This window comes from Arabidopsis lyrata (genome assembly GCF_000004255.2).
Source record: "Arabidopsis lyrata subsp. lyrata unplaced genomic scaffold ARALYscaffold_2, whole genome shotgun sequence".
NCBI lineage: Eukaryota > Viridiplantae > Streptophyta > Magnoliopsida > Brassicales > Brassicaceae > Arabidopsis > Arabidopsis lyrata.
This window is the reverse complement of record NW_003302554.1, coordinates 2,126,405-2,152,600: the sequence shown is the minus strand read 5'-3', so window position 1 is coordinate 2,152,600 and position 26,196 is coordinate 2,126,405. Positions and strand designations below refer to the sequence as shown.

The 26,196-nt window shown below is 39.4% G+C and overlaps 1 protein-coding gene and 2 long non-coding RNA genes across 6 annotated transcripts; all 3 read left to right on the top strand.

The window, feature by feature from the left end:
* The first annotated feature begins 15,302 nt into the window (after nt 1-15,302).
* LOC110230616 lies at nt 15,303-16,954 on the top strand. The gene has a single exon (XM_021033972.1). The coding sequence runs from the start codon at nt 15,419-15,421 to the stop codon at nt 16,034-16,036; it is 618 nt and encodes a 205-aa protein (XP_020889631.1). The 5' UTR covers nt 15,303-15,418; the 3' UTR covers nt 16,037-16,954.
* Nucleotides 16,955-18,424: 1,470 nt separating this feature from the next.
* Nucleotides 18,425-20,466, top strand: LOC110224183. 4 transcript variants are annotated; one of them, XR_002328896.1, is made up of 6 exons: nt 18,425-18,681; nt 18,795-18,841; nt 18,968-19,049; nt 19,141-19,646; nt 19,753-20,087; nt 20,265-20,466. It is a non-coding gene; the product is annotated as an uncharacterized LOC110224183 (long non-coding RNA). The 4 variants fall into 4 exon arrangements; XR_002328897.1 differs by lacking the exon at nt 18,795-18,841 and having other exon boundaries at nt 18,429-18,681; nt 19,141-19,257; nt 19,553-19,646; XR_002328894.1 differs by lacking the exon at nt 18,795-18,841.
* A 3,455-nt stretch (nt 20,467-23,921) lies between these two features.
* On the top strand, nt 23,922-24,727 carry LOC110231023. The gene is made up of 2 exons (XR_002334115.1): nt 23,922-24,044; nt 24,527-24,727. It is a non-coding gene; the product is annotated as an uncharacterized LOC110231023 (long non-coding RNA).
* Nucleotides 24,728-26,196: the final 1,469 nt, after the last annotated feature.

Below are 26,196 nucleotides of genomic sequence, written 5' to 3'. Positions count from 1 at the left end.
TGCGTCCATATTTTCAATCCCATCCGGTTGAAGTATTAGACTAACCAACCACTCCGAACAATACTTCATAGTCCAAGTCAGTCCGGACGTTTGGCGAAATGGGCGGTTGAATTAAGCGAGTACGACATAGAGTTCAAAAGCCGGATCAGTATGAAGGCTCAGGTCTTAGCAGACTTCCTGACCGAACTACCAATACCTGGAACGATAGATCAACCGGAGAACCAAACCTGGAAATTACACGTAGATGGGTCTTCAACAAAGCAAGGATCCGGAGTGGGAATTAGGTTGGAATCTCCGACATCAGAAATTCTAGAACAATCATTCCGATTGTTATTCAATGCCTCCAACAACGAGGCAGAATACGAAGCCCTTATTGCCGGACTTCGACTAGCACAAGGGGTTGGAGCTAAGGAAATATTGGCTTATTGCGATTCGCAATTAGTAGTTAACCAATTTAATGGAGACTATGAAGCCAAAGATTCAAGAATGGAAGCATACCTCGAAGTGGTGAAGGATCTATCTAAAAATTTCTCGAAATTTGAATTAGTCCGTATACCTCGGGGAGAGAATACAACTGCAGATGCACTTGCCGCATTGGCGTCAACATCAGATCCTGAGTTAAAGAGAGTGATTCCAGTAGAATGCATCTCGGAGCGAAGCATTCAAGACAACAAGGAAACTCTCGTCGTTACAAGGTCTCGAGCAGCGGCACGCGACCGTGGCGAACCAGAGATCGAACCGCCACCCAAACGAAGAAAGTCAAAGGGATCAAATACATCTAACAAGGAATCCGTTGTCTTAGCTAAAGAAGTGGTTCCAGAAACGATGTCAGAAACCGAGCCATTAATCGAGGAAGATATTCTTGAACCAAACGAGCATCCCGAACCAGAGCCACGAATATTTCACAAAATTGACCAAATTCCGGCTAAAGACTGGGGGGCTGACTGGAGGGAGCCAATAAAGCACTACATCACGACAGGCGAGCTCCCAAAGAATAAATGGCAGGCCAGGAAAATGAAAGTCGTTAGCGCGAAATTTTGCCTATCGAAAAATGCATTATATAGGCGAGGTGTCAGTGACCCTTACCTATTATGCATTTTTGGGCCCGAAGTCGAAATCGTCATGAGCGAAGTGCATGAAGGATTATGTGGGAGTCATTCATCAGGAAGAGCTATGGCTTTTAAAGTTAAAAGAATGGGGTATTTTTGGCCCACTATGATCACAGATTGTGTTAAGTTCGCCCAAAGATGCAAGCGTTGCCAACTCCATGCACCATTGATCCATCAACCGTCGGAATTATTCTCCTCCATTTCCGCCCCATACCCGTTTATGAGGTGGTCAATGGACATCATTGGGCCATTGCACAAATCAACTCGAGGTGTACAGTACCTTTTAGTCCTCACGGACTACTTTTCGAAATGGATTGAAGCTGAGGCGTATGTCGGTATCAAGGATTCAGCGGTGCAGACCTTTATTTGGAAAAACATTATATGTCGACATGGAGTTCCATACGAAATAGTCACTGATAATGGACCGCAATTCATTTCACACGAGTTTGATGCCTTTTGTGCGGACTGGGGAATTAAAGTGAGTTATTCTACTCCAAGATATCCGCAAGGAAACGGTCAGGCCGAAGCCACGAACAAGACGATATTAAGCAATCTCAAGAAACGCTTAAGTCATCTAAAGGGAGGATGGTATGAAGAACTCCAACCCGTCCTGTGGGCTTATCGTACAACCCCTAGGCGACCTACAGGAGAAACTCCATTCTCTTTGGTTTATGGCATGGAAGCGGTAGTACCAGCTGAACTCAATGTGCCCGGACTTCGTCGAACAGAAGCACCGTTAAATGAGGAAGAAAATTCAGCAATGCTTAACGATTCACTGGATACCATAAATGAAAGGCGTGATCAAGCTCTAGTTCGGATCCAGAATTACCAACAGGCAGCAGCCCGGTATTACAATTCTAAAGTTAAAAGTAGGCCGTTCTTCGTGGGAGATTACGTATTAAGACGCGTCTTTGACAATAAAAAAGAAGAAGGTGCTGGAAAACTTGGTATTAATTGGGAGGGACCCTATATTATTACCGAGGTGGTTCGAAACGGCGTTTATAAGTTAAAAGACCTAGAGGACAATCCAGTCAAGCGACCTTGGAATGTGATCAACTTAAAGAAGTTTTATGTTTAGAAGCTACATGCATTGTTTATGTACATGAACTACGATTTGGCTTGATCCCGGAATGGGTACGTAGGCAGCTCGGAAACGAGTTCAGCTATTAATAAAATTTTTTGTTTTATTTCTTTATTAAAGGAAGAAGGTTCGGCTATGCGAACATACAAGAGATTGGAAATAAAGCGTTTATTCAAAAACAAAGGGGGTGAAGTGTCCCTCATCGTACACTTTGAACTACGAAATCCTCGTTGACGAACAGAACACTTCAATTCCTTGACCAGCAAGATCGAGGATTGGCATCATGCAGTCCGGAATTCGAGCAAAATCAGAGATTCCAAGCTCAATCCACTCTCCGGGGTGAGATTCAAGGATGTGAAGATTTCTTGACACCATAGTAAGCCTGCGTTGCATCCGGTTAATCCTCTTCCGGAGCCTCCTCTTTTCCGACGTAAGCTTCCGGTGTTGAAGTTCAAGTGCCTCTATGAATGCCGTCGCTGTTCCTTGGTCTCTGATAGGTAGATCCCTGATCAAAGCACATGGGGCTCGGATTTGAGATCTCAGGAAGCCGCGAAGTGGAGGAGGCTGCCTGTTGGGCTCACTTGGAACATCTTCATTCATCATTCCGATTCTGGAGAAGTCGGGCATAGATTCTGAACAGCGTAGATTGAACTCCATGCCTGCTAAAATAAAAAAATGGTGAGGAGTAAAGGGGAGTTGAACCTATAATTTATAGGAACCCCATATCCCTAGCAAGCTACGGATTCTATCCAAGGAATGGAATGATTCGCGGAGAGATTTATGCCCTCGAACGGATCCTGCATTAAAATACGCATCTCAAAGGATATTTGGAAAAGAAGGAAAGTAGCAAATATTTCCATAAATAAAAAGGGCCGAAGCCCATTACGAGTTTTTGTTTTTAAAAAAAAAAAAGAGAGAAAGAGAAGTGAAGAAATTGGAGAACATTTATGGGAGAGGCTCAGGAACAGGCTCCTTCATCGCCGGTTTAGTCCTCGAAGTGGACGCCTTGTTTTTGGCATCCACTTCGGAACGATCCCGAAGGCGTTTCCGGCAGTCGCTGGCCTCCTCCTCCAAGTCCTCTTCCTCTTCATCGTCGGATGGAACGGCAAAGACGGGGGCGTTCACGGGACCCGGGACTCCTCTAGCGCGGAGATACATCCGAAGCATCTTCGGGATCTCAGCGACGGAGTCGAAGTTCCGCCACTCCCATTGGAAGGGATCACTCTCCAAGGCCCTTATCTTCCTTTCCACCCGAGCGACGCGAGCCTCGAGCGTCTGCCTTTTGAGTCCCAGCCGCTGCCTCTCTTCACACAAGCGACGGTGCTTGTCGGCGACCTAGCATAAAAATAAGTGAATAAGACGAAACAAGAAGTTTTAAAACAAAAACTTTAACGTTTACCTTGTCAATGAAATCGCAGGCCTCTTTCTTCTCCTTCGGAGGAAAGTGAAAGACGGCGTGAGGAAAGAGAACGCCGGCCGGTTCAAAGCCGTCGCCGGATAAGAAAAGTGGACTGCCGGGATCAACGGGGGCTACTTCTTCGTTTTCCATTCTTAAAATATTTCTCAAGAGAGATTCTATAGTCATGTTTAATAAAGCCTAGAGGTAGGTAAGCCTTTATTTATAATGATTTAGGGTTTGTCTTGGAGGCATAAACTCATTAATGGTAGCGTGCCCAAGTGGTTTAAACCATTTTTGGAAAATCGAGAAAAGGCAATTATTGCATTAAAAGACGAGCTGTTTTCCTTGAGAAAGGAAAAGGCAACCGTCGCATTAACTATAAAAGTTTCTAAGGCCCAAGCCTAAACAAGTTTACCGAGTTGACTAAACCCGAAGTGGGGAACTCGCGTTAAGCCGAGCTCAGCTCTCGCATCCTAAAGAGAAAGGTCTGATCAGCCTATAAAAATCTCGAAAGCATTGCCACAAGGCCACAAAAGGTTAAAAACGGACTTTGCAAACCCGTATATAATTTTAACCAAACCCCCTTGGGTCACAACCTAGAAAGGTTTAAAAGCCTCCTCAGGCAAATATCTTGTTCAAAAGAAAATAAAGCCTCCTTAGGCCAAAAACAATAACGCCTCCTTAGGCCAAAAATAAAGTAAGTCTTAAAGTTAAAGGGACAATCCCCAATTTAAAGTGGACGCAGCCACTACGGAGTAATCTCCACCCCGGACTCCGGCTCAGTAACCAAAGTTTCATTCACCTCCTTGACTGGTGCTTGATCAGATGAAGCTCCCTGATCACCCTCCGCGGTACAACCAACCTCCGGAGTGACCTCTGGTACCATAGGAGCTGCGGGCGGGACAACGTCTTCCGTCTCACTTGAACCTAGAAATAATGATTCCAGTCAATCAAAGGTACAAGGTAAAAAAAAGGTAAGCCACAGGAGCCAAGCGTTACCTGCCCAGTCTAAACCCGATTCACTGATAGGAGGTGATTCAGTAAAGAATGCCTCGAAGTCAAGTGGGTTGAAGGCCGAAGTGGGAAGAGCTGCTAAGCGACTCCGTTTTTCAGAAAGGTTAGTCGACAGCTCGGTCCTTTCTTGCTCCTCGGAGAAATCTGCTTCATGGATTTGGTCCAGCAGAATCAAGTTGCTTTCGTGCTCCTTGATGTCTGACTCCAAGTCCGACCTAGCCTTCTCAGTCTGCATGAATCGGATGGCCCCTTGGATCAACTCCATCCCGCGTCCCTTAACCTCTTTTCTAGCTTTTGATGCCGACCTCGCCAACTCGGAGTCACGCAATTTGGCAATCGCCTTGCACTTCGCGTTAAGCTCGATGAGTTGGTTGTTCAGGGAATCAGCGTTTGATTCGGACTCTTGAAGCCTACCCTGAACACCAGAAAACTCTTCCTGGAGCTTGAAGTTCTGGTCGTACTGACCCTGCAGCTCCCCCTTTATCTGCGCAAGCTCGGATGTTAAATTGTCGACCTTGTCCTCCAGATCATGCTTGGAGCCAGCAGAAGAATTAAGTTCAGCCTCAAGAGCTGAGAATTTCTTCTTCCACATATCGATCTCCTTCTCCCGACCGATGATCAACCCTTCGTAATGTTCGATCATGTCGTTAAATTCGCTCTGGGCCTGACATTATACATGAACCAAGGATGGTGAGTCAGTTCGCAGAATGGCAATGCAAAAAAAAAGAAGAAAAGAAAGCGGAACTAACCCGAGATGAGTGGTGCGCGTGAAGCAAATAACGTTCACGAATCGCAGGGCGCCATTTGTCAAAGTCTGGCAAGATCGAACCCGATCGGGTCTTGAAGCATCGGAAGACGCTGCCCTCTGTCTCCATAGCTGCGAAGAAGGAAGAATTGTAAAAATTGGAATTTTAATAAAGACAAAAGCTTAAGTGTGTGTAAATCACCAAACCTGAAAGCGATTTGACTTGAGGTACAAGAGCAGGCTTCAGCCTCGAGGGAGCATTTCGAGATTCAGAATCTCCCTTTTTCGGAGACGCACTCCGGGCGGTCTTCCCACTATCAGGCTGGGAAGAGGAGGACATGTCAACCGGTCGTGGAGGACCCATTGGTTCAGAAGGAGGGGATGACCGAGGTGAGCGGTCAGTCCGGGCCCTTGACGTTTCCCTCTGCAGGGAAGGATCACTGCGAGAGGACTTGTCTCTCTTTCGGCGAACCAAGTTCTTGATTGGCTCGTTACTAAAATCATCTCGGGAAGGACGAGGTGAATCACGGCGAGGAGATCGATCCCTCCGAGGAGAACGTGAGTCGCGACGATCGCGACGAGGAGTTAATCTGAAGGAAGCGACAGATCGGGCTCCCTCGGTACTACCATCATCGACCAGCAAGGTCCTACTATAGTCCTTCTTGTCTATGGAAGTCGTGAGGAACTTTTTCTTCTCCTCGCAAGCCTCAGCCATCGGCTTGGAAAGCAACTTACGTTTGGCCGCAAGGGCCCGAGATGACATTCCCTGAGTTGAGGGAGGGGGAGGAATTTGGTGAAGATGACCAGGCGGACTCATCCTGAGTCTGTGGTTAGCCTCTATGAATCGTTCGAGAGTGAAGGAATTCCAAAGGTTTTCCCCTTCAAGAATTATTTTGAAGAATTCGATGAACTCTTCAGATGGGAGATTGGAAGCGATGAAAGCTGCGAAATGAAACAACGGTGTTAGTTAATAAAAATAAAGAAACAACCGGGAAAGATACGGGCAACCTAATCTCTACCAGGTTTCGCCGACCACTTCGAAGGGAGGAAATCTGCAAGATTTCCAATCGAAGCGGGAGTTTTCTTAATCAAGAACCAAGGATGATGCCAATTTTCATCCTTGTTTGGAAGATGCGAAATGATGTTCCTGTTGGCGTTAGGATATGCTGAGAAATACCCCGTTTTCTTCGATGAGCTTCTCACGCTTAGAAGCTCATTTAGTTCGGCGACTCCAATAACGTAACCGGCCTCCGCCGCGATTGTTATAATGCCGAGAATAGTACGAAGAAGATTGGGGGTTAATTGAGGAAGAGCGATTTCAAGAGCCGCTAGGTATAAAATTAGGGCTTCGGGAAGAGGAAAGGTCAGCCCGCAACCCTTGAAATAAATCTCATACACACAGAAGTAACCATCGCGATGGTTCTCTGGAGATTCTGTGGGGGAAGCTATTTGAGCTTCCGCCATAATTTCCGGCGGAATCCGGCAAAGCTCTCGCAATCGCTCGAGGGATTGAAGAGTACAAGTGGACCTAAAGTGCGGACCGGCAATATCACCAGGGCGGGTGCACTCGTCGTTACTAGAACGCCTCTCGTCGAAAGACGGAGACTCGGGTCTATCGGAATCGGAAGTCATTCGAGATCCGGCGAAGAAGGGTTTTGGTGAAGGAACGAAGAGAGAGGTTTTGATTAAAGTACAAAAGTAAAAGAAGAGAGTAATGGTGAAAAGAAGTTACCTCAAGCTAATGATGAAACCGCCTCGGAAGTCGTGTGGGAAGTGGGAAGGTTTTTCCCGTTTTAATAGTAATTAATCAATATACGGTCATAATGATGACAGATGTCACTCGGTTAAAAATGGCTAGTGCCGAAATTAAAGGAATGATGAGATTTTCGGCGGGAAATCAGAAAGATTCTCGAGCGCAATCTTTGGCCACTTGAGCATTTAAAGTCCTCCGAATTGGAAAAGCACTTCGAAGAACTTGGGGGGCTAATTGTTGGTGTCGGATCCCGCACCAGAAGTACGAGACCAACCAAAGATTGCCACGTAGTCAGGCGGGTGGCCCATAAAGATGAAGCCCATTGGGCCCATGAACCGAGGGGACGGTCGAAGTGGTTGTCACCACTTCGAGAGTCCGAAGTGACTGCACTGAGATGTGAGTTCGGTATATAAGACGCGGGTAGGTCGGTTCAAGGACACTTGGGCCAAAAAGGCGAGGCCCACAAAGATCAGAGTCAACTCAAATTCAAACGTTGAGCATTAAAGTCGAAGAATCAAAACGGACACATTTAAGAGGGAATAATTATACTTAATTATTCATTTTAATGACAAATTCTCTATGTATAAATATAGAGGCCAATGGCCATGTAAAGGGGATTTTTCCTCTCAAGAGAGAAATAATATAGCAATTTTCGTATCAATTTTCAAGTTCTTACGTGTTCATTTTTGTCCCTCAAGAATAATCTTTCCCACTTAACAAAATACTTGAGTGTGTGAATCCGACATCCACAATTGGGGCACCTTGAAAATCAATTTCTTCGCTCAAACTTGCTTTGAGTAAGACATTTCGCCTATGCTTTTTGATGGAACTTATTGAATCTCCGCAAAATCTAGAACCTCCTAGAATCACATTGATCTTACCCTTCGAACTCCTTGGTTCTTCCTCGTTGGATAACCTTGGTCTTTTGGAATCTTGATCTTTGGAGTTTTCTTTTGCTTCGTGGTATTCCTTCACAAAATCTTTTATATCGAATTTAGAAAGATCGCCACTAGCCCAAAGCTCTGCGAGGTGCTTTTTAAGAACGCTGCAATCCTTGGTTAAATGTCCGGTTACTTTATGAATGTCGCAATATAGACTTTCATCACGGACCCAAGTGTTTGATCTTCCTTTCCCTTGGAATTGTTTCCCGACGGAATTGTTGAAGGGTTGCGACCCAAACTTCCTTGGTCCTTTGCTCTCTCTAGGCTCGAACTTCTTGGTAGGGACGGTGATTGCCGGCTTTTCTTGTTTATTCCGTTTGGCAAAACTTTCTTTTTCGTCTTCTACCTCCATCCAGTTGTTTGCGCGGAAGAGTGCATCCTGAATTGTGTCTGGTTTATGAAGTATTAAGTCTTCTTTAAACCTTGAATCATGTCGCAATCCTTTTCGTAGGGCAGATAAAGCTGATTGATGTGAGATTCTTGGGAGTTTTGACAGTACTCCTTTGAATTTGGTGATGAAAACTCGAAGTGACTCATTAGATCTTTGCGTTAAGTTCCAAAGATCGGCATCCGAAACGCTTTTATCCATAAGGATAGAGTATTGCTTTAAGAACTCGGCTGATAGTTCGTCGAAATTGCTGATCGAACCCGGCTCTAATTGGGTGAACCACATTAGAGCTTGGCCACACAGATTCTCCGAAAAAAGCTTGCAGTAACCTGCATCCTCATCAGCTTCATCCAATTCGACTCTTCCAGCAGCGATCAGAAAAGCTGCGAGATAGCTTTTTGGATCCTCCAATCCGCTGTAAGGGTCCAATTTGAGCTTCCGGGAATCTTTGATCCTCAAACTTGCAATTCGCGGGATAAAAGGGGTTCGCCTAGCTTCTTCAATGACTCGATTGATGTCTGGCTCCGAACTTGTAGCCTGATGAAATTTTGATTTCATTTCTTTTAATTCCTGGCTAACCTTCCTCATGGTCTCGAACTGGTCGAGATTCTCCTGCTCGTACTGAGCTGCAAGTTGTTCTTCATCCCCGAGCTGCGTCTCTTCTTCCGACGTCTGAGCTACATTATTAGTAGCACCAGGAGTTGTTTGTCCGCTGGTTTCATTTCGTGCAGCGGAACTTGGCGAGTTGAATATCCCTCTTCGGATTCCCACCGGGTTTCCTGCACTTAAAGAGCGAACACGAGTTTGTATATTATTGACGTTTTGACTAAGAGATACCTGGGATGTTTGCAACGTATCGACGGCCTTTTCCACATCCGAGAACTTTTGTGATATGTCCGACATGGTTTGCTGCATAGCTTTGAGGGTTTCGGCCAATGATGTCTCAGCGGCGTCTCCTCCGGACATTGTTGCTTATCTCGGAAGTGTGATAAAGAAAAAATCTGACCACTCAAGAACTTAATTTCCCCACAGGCGGCGCCAAAATGTGGATGTCGGATTCACACACTCAAGTATTTTGTTAAGTGGGAAAGGTTATTCTTGAGGGACAAAATTGAATATGTAAAAAACTTATAAATTGATACGAAAATTGCTATAGTATTTCTCTCTTGAGAGGAAGCCCCCCTTTACATGGCCATTGGCCTCTATATTTATACATAGATAAACGACATTAAAATGAGCAATTAAGTACAATTATTCCTTCTTAAATGTGTCCGTTTTGATTCTTCGACTTTAATGCTCAACGTTTGAATTTGAGTTGACTCTGATCTTCATGGGCCTCGCCTCCTTTGGCCCAAGTGCCTTTGAACCGACTTACCCGTGTCTTCTACGCCGAACTCGTGTCACAGTGCAATCACTTCGGATTATCGAAATGGTGACAACCACTTCGACCGTCCCTTTGGCTCACGGGTTCAATGGGCTTTATCCTTTATGGGCCATTATCTTGATTACGTGGCAATCTTTGGTTGGTCTCGTACATCTAGTGCGGGATCCGACACCAACAGGAGGCACGGAAACTGAAAGCTAAAAGTGCTCGTTTCTGCATTTCGAGTGACATCCTCTACAGAAGAAGCATCTCGGGTCCTGACATGATCTGTATTTTCGGACAGCAGGTCCGTACTGTGATAAAAGAGATTCATGACGGAGTATGCGGAAATCACTCCGGAGGTCGCTCTTTGGCTTATAAAGTAAGAAAGTACGGATATTTCTGGCCCACGTTAATCGCGGATTGCGAGGAGTATGCGCGGAAGTGCGAGCAATGCCAGAAGCATGCGCCTTCAATTCACCAACCCACCGAGCCATTATCATCAGTCTATTCGCCTTATCCATTTATGAAATGGTCTATGGATATTATTGGGCCTCTTCATGTTTCTACTCGTGGAGTGAAATTTGTCTTGGTACTTACCGATTATTTCTCGAAGTGGGTAGAGGCGGCAGCCTACGTAAACATAACTCAGGTTCAAGTTCGCAAGTTCATTTGGCAGGACATCATTTATAGGCACGGTTTGCCATATGAGATCGTTACTGATAACGGACCTCAATTCATTTCACGGCAATTCGAATCTTTCTGCGAAGAATGGCAAATCAGACTCAGTCGATCAACGCCTCGTTATCCGTAGGGTAATGGTCAAGCCGAAGCAATGAACAAAACTGTTTTGTCTACTTTGAAGAAAAAACTCAAGTCGCACAAAGGAACTTGGTTTAATGAACTACAGAGTGTTCTCTGGGCAATTCGCACTACTCCTAGGCGTGCAACTGGTGAAACACCATTTTCATTAGTTTATGGAATGGAGGCTGTAAATATTTGTGCCAAGTCTGAGACGGATGAATAACCCGCAGAACGAGGCAGCTAATAGCGAACTGATGGTGGACGTTATTGATACCATTGAGGAGCGACGTGATCGAGCTTTGATTCGAATGCAAAATTACCAGAATGCCGCAGCTCGATACTATAATTCGACTGTCCGAAGTCGGCACTTCGACGTTGGGACATTAGTATTACGCAAAGTTCAGCAAAATACAGCTGAAGACGGAGCGGGAAAGTTAGGCGTCAACTGGGAAGGTCCTTATCGAATTACTCAGGTAGTTTGCAATGGAGTTTATCGCCTTGAAAACATGGAAGGAAAAGCAGTCCGAAGAGCTTGGAATTCCATTTATCTGAAGAGATACTTTGTTTAAGTATTTTATTATTTTCATTTTTGTAAATCGAACTACGATAGACTTGATCCCCACCTTTGGGTACGTAGGAAGCTCGAACTTCGAGTGCAGTCTCTAAATCAAATAAAATGTTTATATTCTTCTAAACATCTTTCAAAGAAGCCGAGAATTATCTCGCAATCCGTGAAACCGAGAAGAACCTCGTAACTACCTTTCTCGAAAACCGAGCTCAGACCTCTGGTAATTCTTGAAAGATAAGCCTAAGTTTTACTTAGCAAAAAAGGGTCTGGTTCAACACAGACTAGGGATTTCTGCGGACTCCGAGTCCCGACCCTCATTTTTTCTCTCGTTCTTAGTATTTCCCTTGTCCATTGAAGAATGAATTCTGAGTTCATGTAAACTGCGTATCTCGTTGAAATCCAAGTATTTCTTAATTTTTCATACGAGGTATTCAAATTTCTTGAATACTCCGGATTTATAATTCAAACGGACTTATATAAAGGAAATATTCAAGTCTTCAAAAAGCGATAAATAGGTTTTGAGTTTGAAAAATAAAACAACAAAAGGGGGGTACACTAGCCATCACAACCCCGGAACCAGATCATTGACCCTTGACGTCGGGATCCTGCTGCATCTCCTTGGGCAGAACGGCAGCTTCGAAGTCCTGGCCAGCCATGAAATCTTTGTTAGTTCCGAACTCATCAATGGCAACATCATCTTCGGGAAGAGATGTCTCTTGCACGGGCTCTGGGGGAGTCGCTACAAAGAGATGAGCAAACTCATTTGGTTGAGGTCTGAGAGCGCTTACCTCGCGAGCTTTCTTCTCAGCCTCTTCCTCGTCTTTCTTTACCGACTCTAGTTCGGCTTTTAAATCCGGAACCTCTCCCTTCAGAATCTCCTCAAGAAGTTCTCGGTTCGCCCGAGTCTCGGCAAGACGCGTCCCAATCATCTCGTTATCACTGATGGCCTTGTAGTAGGTCTCATGCTTCGAGGCGAGTCCGCTATAGAGTTCACGGAGCCTCATCCTTTCATCTTTTTTCGCTGTTGCGAGCTCCTCGTCCCGTTTCTCAGCAGCGATCTTGCACCATTCCTCGCTTCGCTTAACTTCGGCTTCCAGCGAGGTAATCTTGTCACATGCCTCGAGGTACAAGTTCTTGCGACCTTCGGCCTCCAGCATTCGCTCCCGGATCTCGTTCGCCTTTGCCACCGCCTTGGCATTTTCCTCCTCCATCTCCTTGAGCTGACGGATCTCTTCTTCGAGTTCGGCAACCCGGGCCCTGAGGCCATCCAGCTCGTTAACTGGAAAGAGCTGGGACTCGTGGCAGGAGAAGGTGATGTTGTACTCGAGCATTAACTGTCGAAACGAAGATTCATGAGGACGGAAAGAAAAATTCTTGTTTTTATATAAGGAGAAGAGTTCAAAGAATTACCTCTCCGAGTTTATCAGCGAAGCAAAAGTAGTTCGCTCTGTTGACCTCCTTCAAGTCGCTAAAGGGAGGAATCCTCATCCCAACAGGAGTAAAGTTCCTCATGAAATCAGCTGGTGACTTCGGAGGAGCTGTTAAAATAAAAAAAAACGTCAAAATGAACTCAAAGTGAGAGAGAAATACGAAGTGACTCTACTTACCAGTAGGGATCGGAATCTCCTGACGGACGGATCCCCGGTTCTCAGAATCCCGCGAAGGCAGGACAAGAAGCTGAGTTGGCAAGTCGGACCCTGGGGCCCGTTGTGGATCTTCTTTTTCTTCTGGTTTTGACCCCAGACTGGTTCCAGCATCCTCAGAAGGATTTTTCTCGTCGTTCAGACGAGAACGACTCTTGCGTTGAAGGGAAGGAACTTCAGATTCCTCGTTCCTGCGTTTCCTTGAGGAGGTTGCACTATGGCCTCCTTCAGAATTTTCTTTTTCCCGAGAAGATCGGGAGGAACGAGAATCCGAGATCCGGATTAGGTCTTTTCCCGAAGACACCTTCTTTAGATCACGGTGATCAGAGGTCTTCGATTCGGAAACCGGATCTACGGTACCCGAGTTTTTCCCTTTACCGGATGAAGATCTGGACTTCCCTTCATCCAAGGCCTTCATCATCCTGGCCTTATCTTCTTTCTCTCTCGCTTCTCTCGCTTTTTCCCTTTCCTTTTGGAGCCTCTTCTCTTCGCGATAGGAAAGTGGAGACATGTTAGTGGCAACAGCAGGGGAGGAGGGAGGAGTGGAGGAAATGAGGTCGGACCGCGAGACAATTCGAGCACACGAACTCCGGATGCGTTCGCAAGTGAACAATTCCCACGACAGGTCGCTGCTATTGCAAATCTTTATGAATTGCCCCGCAAAGGTATGAGAAAGCGGTTTCTTCAGAAGTTTAACTGCAAAAGCAAAAACAGTGACAGATTAGAAAGAAAAAAAAACAGACGAGTGAAAAAGCAGTGAAAAACCTAAGGAGCTATCTACCGGGACGACGAGTCCATTCACGAACGAAATAATCCGTATTTGGACCATAAGAAAACTCGTCTACGGCGAAGAAGAAGTAGGATTTTCTCCATTGCTCGTCTTTTTCGGGAAAATCCCCGAAGACTCTGAAATTACTCCGAGGACTGAGGAAAAACGTCTCCGGAGTTCGTCCCTTCTTCACTGTATAAAGATGGAGTACGTCGGATAGCGTGATACGGTATCCATTTTCCTCTGCAAGGGTCTAGAGGCATAGGACGGTCCTAACTACATTTGGACATAGTTGAGGAAGTGCGATTCCGAGTTCGTGCATCAATTCGACCAAAAGGCCGGGAAGCGGAAAAGATAGCCCGCATTCTGAAAAGAAAATCTCAAAAGCGCAAGTATGACAGGAAGGTGGAGACTCCGGAGAATATGTGGGATCCGGAGTAATCAAGGAGACTTGACGAGGGATCTGGCAGGCACCTTTCAGCAGAGCCAGCTTTTTATTGTCGAGATTCGAAGAAAAATACTTCCCGAACTCGCCTTCCATGATGTGAGTCTCATTCTGGATCTTCCTACTTCGCTTCGGAGCCATAACGCAATTAAAGAAAATGTAGAGACGAAACAAGATCTGGTACCAGGGATTTGGGAAGATATTTCAAGAACGACTCAAGAACACGCTTGAGCAAACTTCGAAGATCTTCGTGAAAACCCAGAAACCGGGAAGATTAAGCGGTCGATGTTCTTTGGAAGACGGTTGCGATTCACCGGAATATCGAGAACACGGCGGAGGAGATGAAGAACAGCGAACGATTTCGGAGCAGAGGGCTGAAAATCTGAGAAATCTTTTAGATTTCTGGCCTAAATCTAGCACGGAACTAATCTAGAGCGGTGAACTAACACGAATCCGAAACTAATAACAAGAACTAAGCGTAATCGGGAAAGTGTTAAGAGAGAAAGGAGGAGAGGGATCGGTACCTTAAATAAGCAGACGACGAAGTATGAGCGAACTTGAAGCGGTTGTGCAGAACCCGAAGAGTCCAAACAAGTATTAATAGGAATCTCTGGCGGGAATATGGAAACCCTAGGAACTCGAAACGCCGCCCTCATCCCGAGAAGAATCCCTCGATCCGCGGGAAAATTTATACCCTAAGATCTCGAAACGTCACTTCGGTCGAGGAACCAAATCCCGGGGAAAGCGGAATTAATGACGAAATCTCCGAGCCCGAGAAGAGTTTGTTATTTAAAGTATCCCGAAGTGAATACTTCGGAACACTTGGGGGGCAAACTGTTGGTGTCGGATCCCGCAGTTCGGATCCGGCCCGGAAAGATAGTGAATCAATAAGACGAAGTGGGCTATCGGCCCGGTCCAGGGGACGAAAAGAGCGGCCCAATAAGTTCAAGCCCAGTTCGAGTAAAACGTCGGGATCCCACGAGTTAAATGAAAGGCGGGTTGCACGGGATCTGCTAGATCGGGAAGATTCGAAACGGAAGCAATAATGAGGGCGAGATCTGCGGCTTGACGAGCGACTTCGGTTTCAAATCTTGTAATTATAAATAGGAAACGAAAACCATTGTATTGGGGGGGATTTTTCTTGAGCAATAAACAAATACACACACTTTACTCTCTTGTTTTCTTCTCACGATTGCTGTTCGAATTAGCAAGGCTAGACGATCCGATACACATCATAAAATTTGTATTGCGGATTCCGACATCCACACTTACCACCCTGAGCACTCTCTCCAAAGTTACATTCATCCTCCTTTTGGTCACAATAATTAATGAGTGTTTATGTTGTGGAAGAATAGCATTCGGTCAGGTATATTATTGTTCCATATGTAGGGTTTTTATGCATCTAATATGTGCGATGAAGTCGATACCTATGGTTATAGACAAACCAAAAAGGCATGATCATCCTCTCACTTTTTTCCCTAGACAAAATTCTTTAATCTGCAACGTTTGTGGTTTGTTAAGAAAACTTTATTCCACATACATATGTGCCATATGCAACTTTGTAGCCCATAAAGATTGTATGTATTCTCCACGCATAATCAAGATATCACGTCACCCCCATCGTCTCTCCTACATTTCGTCTCTACAATCTGGAGATTGGTCTTGTATGGTATGTCATCAAAGGATTGACGGTGATTATGGTGCATATAGTTGTGATATGTGTGGTGATTATGGTGTACATTCAAGATGTGCTCTAGGAAAAGATGTATGGGATGGTGAAGATCTCGAAAGTGTACCTGAAGAAGATAATAAATCACAAGATGTCGGGCCGTTTGATATGATATCTGAAGGAGTAATACTTCATTTTCTTCATGAACATCATCTCCGGCTCGAAGTCAGCATACTTTATGATGAAAACAAGTTTTGTCAAGCGTGTTTTCTTCCTATCTTTGATGGTAATTTCTACTCAGTGATTTCATCCTCCATGAAACATGCGCAAATTCTCGCCGTATAATACAACATGCATTACATCCTCATCAGCTTACATTGGACCATGTGTAGAATGATTTGTGTAGATTCATGTGCAATGCTTGTGAACGTTTTGTGGTGGTTTTATCTATGGATGTCACATAGGGGACTGCAAATTCTATCTCGATGTACGATGTGCTTCCATTTATGAGCCATTTAATTATAAATATCATGAACATCCCATGTTCATCGCTTCAGATCCAAAAGAAGAATTACTTTGCCAGGTATGCAAAACTAGATGTCATAAACAATTAAATTGCAGAAAATGTGATTTTATTATATGCATCAAGTGTGCTACCTTGCCACAAAAAGTAAGGTATAAACATGACAAACATTTTCTCAAAGTTTTATTTGGAGAAGAAATATGTAAGAGAGACTGGTGCGAGTTATGTGAACTTAATTTAAAAGATACACACACAAAATATTTCTATTGGTGCGACGAGTGTGGCACCACATTTCATATTGAATGCTTACTTGGTGGAGACATACTATATGTGAAGCCTGGTCAAACTTTAAAGTTTGTTGAGACGGATGCTCAAATTCTTGGTAAAAGTAATACTTCTCGACCATTATGCATGAACTGGTATTGCAAGAACCCTTGTCAAGGCAAAATATTGAAGTGTTTCAACGATATAGTGTGTTCAGTTAAATGTGGGAATAAATTCTTTTATTGAGTCTATTGTGTTTATCTATTCCTCTATTTAAGTGTAATTTTAGTTTTTATAATTAAGTTTGATTTGTTAAACTTTGACATTGATATGTAAATTTTCATGTTTGTTTCTTTGATGGTATATTTACTTTGTCGATTCTTACTTTCTAATCATTTCATCATCCTTTAATCGAATTACATTCCGTCTCTTTCTACAGTCTTGAGTTTTCATTCACAAAATCTTTGGCTAGCCGTTCAATGGTTACCGAGTTTATTCGAGATGCTCCCATTGTGATTTCTCCTTCTCGCGGTTATCTGTAGCGGGAGATCGTCGAGGACTCATGAGGATTGGAATGGAAGAGGTTGTCGTCTCATGGGAGAGTTTCCGCGACATCTCCGTCTTCCCTTAAACTCTTTTTTATGGTAGATATATATCTGTCGAGTATTCAATCTAGGGCAAAAAAGTGGGGAAAATCAACAAACATTGATCAAGAAAATTTCATATCTTATATTTTAGGAATTGAGGGGTTCTACTCTGTGTTACCTTTAGTATAGTTGTTTCTTTGATATATTTAAACTACTTATTTCAAGACAAGCATTTGAAATTGCGTTATGTAGTTCTGTTTCTACTTTTAGAGTAGAAATTTTCAGCTGATGTTGGCTAAAGAAAACTCTTGTGAAGTAAGAAAACACATCACACAATCTGTTTGCTACTTTTATTTCTTATTTTACACTTCTTTCGTCATTGCTTGCACTTCAAGGGCGAAACATGTCAACACAATCATCTTTTGGAAATTCGGGTTCAACAATCTCTTCATTAACTCAAAAAAAAAAAAATTGTTTCATTTAAGAGAACCAGCTTCATAAACTGCAGAGTTTTATCCAAGTCTGCTTCATTGTAGCGAGCAGAAAGGCAGAGTCGATGTAATATAATCTTAATTGTGCAACAATCAAAACTTTTGTTTTGATTTCGCTTAACGGTGTTTGTTATAATTTGAGACATCTAAAATCCTAATTGCCAAATGTGCTCTCAGCACATGATACACGATACATGAGGATCAAATCGGTTATTGAGGACGATTGGATCCATAATACAACTCACACTTCTTTTGCTGCATTGCTTTGTTTTTTCGTTTCTTGCAGGTGAAGAAAACCCGTTAAATGTGTTTGTAAAAGTGACGTCGTTTTGTAATTTTGCAGGCTGGGCGGAAGGAACGATGCCGTTTTGAGGAGCCTCTGTATCCATTGGAGTTTTCTCTTTACTAAGTGAAATGTGAACAACAGTCGGGAAGATCTGATACTAGATGCATAGGTTAGAGTTGCGTCGGAGCAACTTGGAAGACCTAAAGATATTGGTTAAATTTTGAGCAAATTTGCACTATAATGGATGCAATCTCCGGTGATAACCTTCTAATTGACACAGAGGGGTCTGAGCCTAACTAATTTTCACTACAGGAAATGAAGGTATTAATAGCAGTACAATATAGCATTTTTGATGATTCTGCTATAACTTGAGTTTTGAGAAAACAATTATAGCGTTTGCGAAAAGGCAAACGCTATGGTAGGAAAACCGCAAAAATAATTCACAGTCGCGCTTAATTTTTGGTTTTATTATAGCATAGATGACAAAAAAACGTTATGGTAGGAATAACCGGAAAAGTGAAAATTTCATTACCTCCAAAAATTTTCTAAATAGTAGCAAAATAAAAAGTTGAGAAAAAATAATTAGAGGAGAAATAGATGGATTATGTTAAACTCGTGGAACCCTTTGGCCATCTCTTCTCGCTTCTCTCTTCTCTCTTCTCCCTTCTCCGAATTGAATTTTTCGGCGCTGGGAGACGAGAAGCCGGCGATTGTGACGGCCAATCGTGATCTCGTGAAAGCGATCGAGAGCTTTTGATTCCCGTCGTTGATTCTGGTGACAAGGCGATGGTTCTTCTTCGAAGCCGTCTTCTTCTTCTTCGCATCAATCCAGCCACGAGGTCTAGCTTTTGATTGTTCTTTGTTTTCTATTCTCAAGATTCATGTGAAATTAACTATAGAATTGGAATTGGATTGTGGTCTGATGCTTTATCTATTGTTTGCAAACTTTAAGCTTGTTCATTAGGCGTTGGGCAGGTCATGACTGGCTAGTAAGCAAAAGTATAAATTTTGCATTTGATGAAGAATTGTCACAGATTCAAGATTTGTGTTGATAATTTTAAATCTCAAGTGCGTTTTGCATATAAAACTCTCCATTCAATTACCATCTTCCTCTTTCTCTCTCAGATCACTACCATCTCCAGTTCGATTTCTAATTCATCCGTCATGACCTCACAAGCTTGAATTCCTATTCATAAAAAGCTCAAAGGTAGACACACAAAACCCCGCGAATCTTACTTAACAAATTTGTTTTGGTGTTGTTCTGTTATTGAATTCGATTTGTGTTTGGATTTGTTCAGATCTTTGTAAGCATCATGTTGATGGATTCTCTGCTGTTCTAGTTCACAAGAAGAATATATTCAAGGGATTACATTGGACTAGTGTTGTTGTGGAATTGAAATTGAATTGCTTTGTTTGTATAGAGTTTAACTCTGCTCGTCTCTTTATACTTGATTCAATGATTATTCCCTTCGGATATTTAGCTTTAGTGATTGAAACTGTGTTTTGTTCAAAGCTTTCCCGGTGTCATCAATGTTGGCAGATCAGTTAATGCTGAAGCAGAACCATCTGCTGCTGCTGGAGCGCAGATGAATGAAATGAGTGGTCTGCAAGCCTTCCCCCTTTAAAATTACCAAAAACTTCGTTGCCGCTAGTGGCGAATAAAATTTCAACCAGAGGTACGGAGTAACTTAGGCACCATCTAAGAGTCAGGTGAGATATTTCACCATCTTCGTCAACCGTGCCCAGAACCAACAGCTTACCTCGGCATCTGATGACATTTTTTTGATTTTGCAATCTGGATTAGGTATGCAAATTCTGATGATTCACTATCCATTTGTTCGCGAATTTATTGTTCTCAGGGCTTATGTTGTGATATCTAACACCTGTGTATATGTAAATCTATGTTTCAGCTAAGATCAGAAGTCATTTGCATATGAATCGTCTCTGCTCACCAAAGCAAGGACATGTTTAGAGTATAGTGGCGAATGTGTCTTCTCTAATTCAACCGGAGAGCTTATTCAAATCTATAACTTGTTTCGTATAGTCAGTCCCAATTGAGAATTTGTGAAAGCTGCTGCCTTCTGAGTCTTGCAATTGAGCATTCTAGTTCTGGATTAGTTTGAGTTTGTGTGATTGTTAACCGCAGGACAAGAAGTGGAGTATAGACTGTGGGATCATTAACAATTTTTAAGGAATGTCTCATGTTGTGTGCTTGTCATCTCTCTAAGGACGCTGCTTTTATTAGGTGAGTTTTTTTCCTTCTCTACAGCTCTGAATCTCAGGCTTTCATGCGATAAATGGCAATTGGAAACTGTTTAGTATGTCCTGTGCTCAGTTTATATGTTTCGCCTCCTCTACATAAACTCTTTATGTTCAATAATTTTATTGACTCTGTTGTTTTTCTACTGTTATCTATGTGCAGGTTCAAACTGAAAGGAAGAATATGTGGCTTTACTTTTAGAATTTTAGCTTTAGAATTTGATACTTGATTCAATGACTACTATGTTAGTATATTTTGTTTACTTTGGAATGTTAACCTCTATATACTTGATTCAATGACTACTCCATTCGGATATGTCTCGATAATGTGTTTTGATGGTTATAATTCCATAAGGTATTTTCTCTTCCAATATGTCATTGCTAAATAATACAGAATTAAAACGACAAATATATGACGTTGCTAAATTACATATATACATAAATTAAAAATTCTCAATACATTTTAATTTGTTCATATTCTCATACATTCATTTGTTAATTATACATAATCAAATAATAATATTCTCAAACGTTCAAATATTCATTTGTTAAATATACATAATCATATATATATATATATATATGATAAGTTTTTAATCTATACTATTAATTGGGAAGCACGCAAACATAAATAACCTTATAAAGTGTAAAGTATTACAAAAATGCCATTGATTTTTGTTTTTAAATAAATTCATTAAAGATACAATAGTAATCACAAAATAATATATTTAAATAAAAAATAATAAAATTCTTTAAAGTAATTATTAGTTTACAAAAAATTAAACTCACTTTCTCTCTCTTATTAATTATGGACGAAAATTTAAAAAAATTTTCGAAAAAGTTGTTAACCAATGAGAATTGAAAAACTAAGAATTTGATATCCAACTAAAATTTTACCAATCCTAATAAACTATTCTATATCAAAAATAAAAATAAAAATAATACCATTTTAATTCAAAATTAAGAATACTAAGTTTAAAATTTTTTTATCAATGGAAGATTTTAAGATTGAATTTGAAATTTCGTAAAAAAAATTAAATACAAAAGACTCAGTTTTGTTATAATATTTTCACAAATTTTGAAATATAAAACAAAATTTTATTTCACAATTTCTAAAAAAACGATATTGGGCATTCGTTTAGAGCAAGTTTCGGAAATATCTAAACAATAGATTGTACATATTAATTTAGATATATTTTGTGTTTTCTTTTTTTTTTCTTCTCAATTGGATCTTCCTTAAACCACTCCATAATATATTGCACATAGTTTTCGAAATAATGTGAACTAATTATATATTTTGCATTCAAAACAAATTATGCAGTAATAGCATATCCCTTTTATAGATTTATCTCAAATTTTAATTTTAGTCCAAAAAATCTAATTAATTATGATTAAACAATGAAAAGAAAAATATGCAAAATTTAGCTAGAAACATTAATAAATTTGTTAAAATATATTTGTAACTTTAACAGCATACATATTAATCCGCAAAACTCACAGTATGTATTGTAATATTGTATGGTACTAGATTTGAACCCGCGGTACACCGCGGGGCTATAATTTTTTAAAAAAAATTTAAAATATAATTTGTTTTGTTTATTAATAGAGAGGATAATATATTATTTGTATTTTTGAAATGTATCATCCATATATCTATATTAATAGTTTTGAGTATATTAATTGTGTTTTAGGTTTACTGGTATAAAATATAGTAACTTTAATGAATAGTTCAGTAAGTAACGCTTAGACCAAAAACAACATATATATATATATATATATATATATATATATATATATATATTTCTCTATATTATATATATATATATATATTTAATTTTTTGTATAATGTAGCAGTCATAGTTTGTTAATTATATTGTTAATTTATGTAATTGAAGGTAAATATTATTTGGTTTTCTCATTTTGTTTGTTTGTAAATTTTATAATATATCTCTTCAATATAGATAGTTTTGTTGTGAAATGGAAATATTAGGGATGAAAATTATGATTTGTATAATAGTTATAATTATAACTCGAATTTTTTAAAACTTTGATTATTAAACTGAACCAATTTTATTAATTTATTTATTTATTCATTATATTGTTGTCAAAAAAAAAAAAGTAAAGTATGTTGATCTTTAAAAAAAAAAACATACATTAGGACGTATCTATAAAATTGAATTTCATGGAGCATTATATTCATTATAGCATATAAAGGTTAGTTTCTTTAAAACGTGTTAGCTATAAGATTTATCAATTTTGTGTAGCAGAGGTAGTGATAATTAAAAATTCTCATTGCAAAAAATGTCTGAAGTTTGTGATGAAACTGAAAATATCTTTGAATATATTAGGTTTGTTAGGAATATACCAGTTTTATGCGGTTAGAATTACGAAATTGATTTGTTAAAGATTAATGTTAAAGATTATTAGGTAGATATTGGAATCTATATATCTATTTTGGATGGTGCACATTCAAGATTTCGTGGGATTTATTATTTTGAATTAATTATATTGGAAAAGACAAGTTGGGAGATATGGAATTGTGATAACGTAATTTAGCTTTGTTAGGATGCTTATTTTATGGCAATATAGCAAATCGTTTCTTAGGAGATATTTTTTAATATCTATGTGGATTAATTTAAGGAAGTTAATTAATATTGAGTTTGTTTTGATTTCCTAAATCTGTTGCTTATATTGTCTCATAATTAATAACGAATTTCATTTATTGTTACAGGAAAAAGAATCGGAAATATCCGATTGAGACAATATTGAATTGGTTTTGATTTCCTAAATCTATTTTGTATATTGTCTTTTTAATTTATAACGAAATTCATTTATTGTTGGAGGCAAAAATTTCGGAAATATCCGATTGAAACAAACCGGGTCAATCGTTATTAAAAAACCCGACCCAACCAATGGCATTTTTTGTAAATACTTCCCAACTCCAGGATTTATTTACTAAAAGTGTTCCAGAAATGTATATATAGATTTAAAGGTAAGTAAACAAGAATTTGGAACATAATTTTAATAGAATAAAATGGAAATAGAAATTACGAGACGAGATGGGAGGGGAACATATATTAAAAATCAAACTAAATACCCAACTGGTATGAGTTCGGGTTTTGAGCACTATATAAAATAAATTTGTTTATACACATAACCCTGTACATACGTTTTCAGTTACACATACTCTATTTATGACAGATATGAGACCGTAATATTTTTATTTTACATATACCTGACATGTTATGAGACAAAGAATTTATGACATATACCGGACGGGATATGTTTCATGTTCCAAAATAGTTACGCCTTGCTAATATATATGAAATAACCCAAACTAAAACCGAATTCATATCCTATTTAACATATGTAGTCAAACTGTTAGAACTGTTTTGATTAGTTAAGAAAATAAAAATGTAACACCATTTAACTTTTGCAACTAAATTAGTCCGGATCTTAAAATATAATTATGCATTAACGCAAATGAATTTTTTGTTCATTACTCTAACTTTATAATATTTATATTATTACGAAGTTTACTATTACAACAAAATATTTTATATTTTTAAAATCTATATAACAATTTCTATAAAAATATTTCTACACGTACGTGGATCTAATACACTAAAATATATATCATAAAAACAACAAAATAGTCTATATTAAATTAAATTTTGTCAGAAATTTTTTAAAATATGAAACCCCGCACGTACGTGCGGGTCATGATCTAGTAATTTTTGTATTTTATTTCGTTAAATGATATATAGTAAAAACTATGTTTCAATATTGAAACCTATACACTAAATCATATACCCTAAATCTTTTAGGGTTTAATCTTGGAACATATTTTACTATTTATCAATTAACAAATAAATGCTTCATTGGAAGCATCCTTGGAGCCACATGCGAGACTTTTCACCTTCTTGTTTCTATAAATCTGATGGTGTGTTTACTAATTCCCTCTTTACTTAACAAACTTGTGTCCGTCTAAACGTCTAGATTTAAGTAGAATTGGTGCTTTAAGTAAATGACGTGAGGTGTTAATTTGAATTTGGTGTTTGAAGGTTTTAATCGAACCCAGAACATCAACAATGCGGGATCTAATTTCTATACAGATGTGAGGTTTCATTTGTTCTTCTTATGTTTTGGTTTCTTACAAGTTGAATCTGTTTGTTCTGATGAAGTCGAAGACTGTCTGTTAGTTGTATAAGTATCAGATAGAACACAAAAATAATCTTAACGACCTATGGATCAAGCTTGTCTTTTCTTTTTTGATCGATCTTAGGGATTCAGGTAAAAACATTGTTCAGTGCTTAATTTTATAATTTTCTATAACGAGGTCGATGTTCACTTCATTTGTGTGATCTTAGTGATTTAAAAAGTTGCTAACAAGCATTGAATTTTCTCTTGTTTAAACCAATGCAGCACACTTCCTAGTGTATTCAACCGGCCAAGAAGCTAAAGAGATCAGTTTTTGTCTCTAAAAGTTAGGATTCATCATCCCTCGTGAACAAGTTCTTTGGCTTCATAAATTATGAATAATGATGTACAAATATTGTTGTTCTCAACGATGCCTCACAGAAATCTCTGATAGTTTAATCAGATATCACATCGATTGCATATTCATGAGTCGAGAAGCTTCGTAAATTGCTGGCAACAACTTTGTCGCTCACAACAATTTGAGTGACTTTCCTCCGATCTCCTCACCTCCCTAATGGGCTTCGATCCATCCTTTGTCTCTTTAAGAATCAGATTAGTTCTGCCATATGTGTTGGGCTTCATTTCAAAAACTAGGCCAATTAGGCATCCGTGTATTTTTATTTCTTATGCATTTTAAATAAAAACTAGAGCTTTTAAAATTCAAAAATAAAACATCGAAATTCAAAATTTAAAATTAATGATGTATATAAATTGTATAAATACTGTATAAATACAACCCTGTATAAATACACAAAATTGTCTACGTATAACAAAGCTGCTATTGTAAAATTAAAAAAATACTATAATTAAATATATTCATAGCAGACAATATTTGCTATTGTATATTTAAAGATTGCATACAAAAAACTGCTATATTATTGAATATCTCAATAGCATTTTTAAAAAACGCTACGTAAAGTATCGGATCTATTATAACGGGCGTAGACATAGCGCTTTCTACAACGCTGTAGTATCATTAGATAGCGGTTTTCAGACGCTACGAATACCTTCGTTTCCTGTAGTGTTTTGTAGTCAATAAGGACGGTAAAAATTTCGTAGTCAATGAAGACGGTAAAAATTTCGTTTTGGGTTTGCTAATTTTTAGGATTGGAGTTCAGAATAAAGTTTTTGATTATCTGGAAAGCAATATTTATTTTCAAAACATGAAAATCTTAAGAAAATGTTCATAACATAATCTTTTGTTTTAATGAATGTTTCATAACAATTATTTTTAGTTGGTTTATCATTAATCATGAACGTCTTCTTAATCTAAAGTCAACTATATGCACGTCTTTTAATTTGTTTTCATTTTTAGTCTCTAGAGACTAATTAATCAAATTGGTTTTAGCCTTCTACAGCTTCTAGCTGTCAATTGTAATGCAATGCCTAATTTTTTCAATTAATCAAAGACCAAGACTTACAAAGTCTTATTTAATTAATCAATTGATACAGCGTTATTGGATGTGAGCCCCACCATACTAAATGCTAACAAGAACAAATCTCAAAGGAGTATTTCGCATCTTTTAATTTTTTTAATGTGAATTTAATCTAAATACACAGATGATTCAAAAATTAAGAATATACCATTAATTTTTATATTATTAGTTCTCTCTCCTCAACTTATGTAAGTTGGACAAAAATGCCCCTCTGCATATAACAAATTAGTTAACAGCGTAATAAAATAGATATCGTCGCTTCTTGTCTGAACTAGATATATATGTATTAGATATCAACGTTTATTTTTATCTTCACTATTTATCAAATACTTCGGTAATATTTACTAGGTTAACACGATAACAAAATATTTATATCGATAAATTTATAAATATATCATGTTAAGTCATATTGTAGCGCGATAAGTTATAACTTATGTGACAAATTTATATTTACCGTCT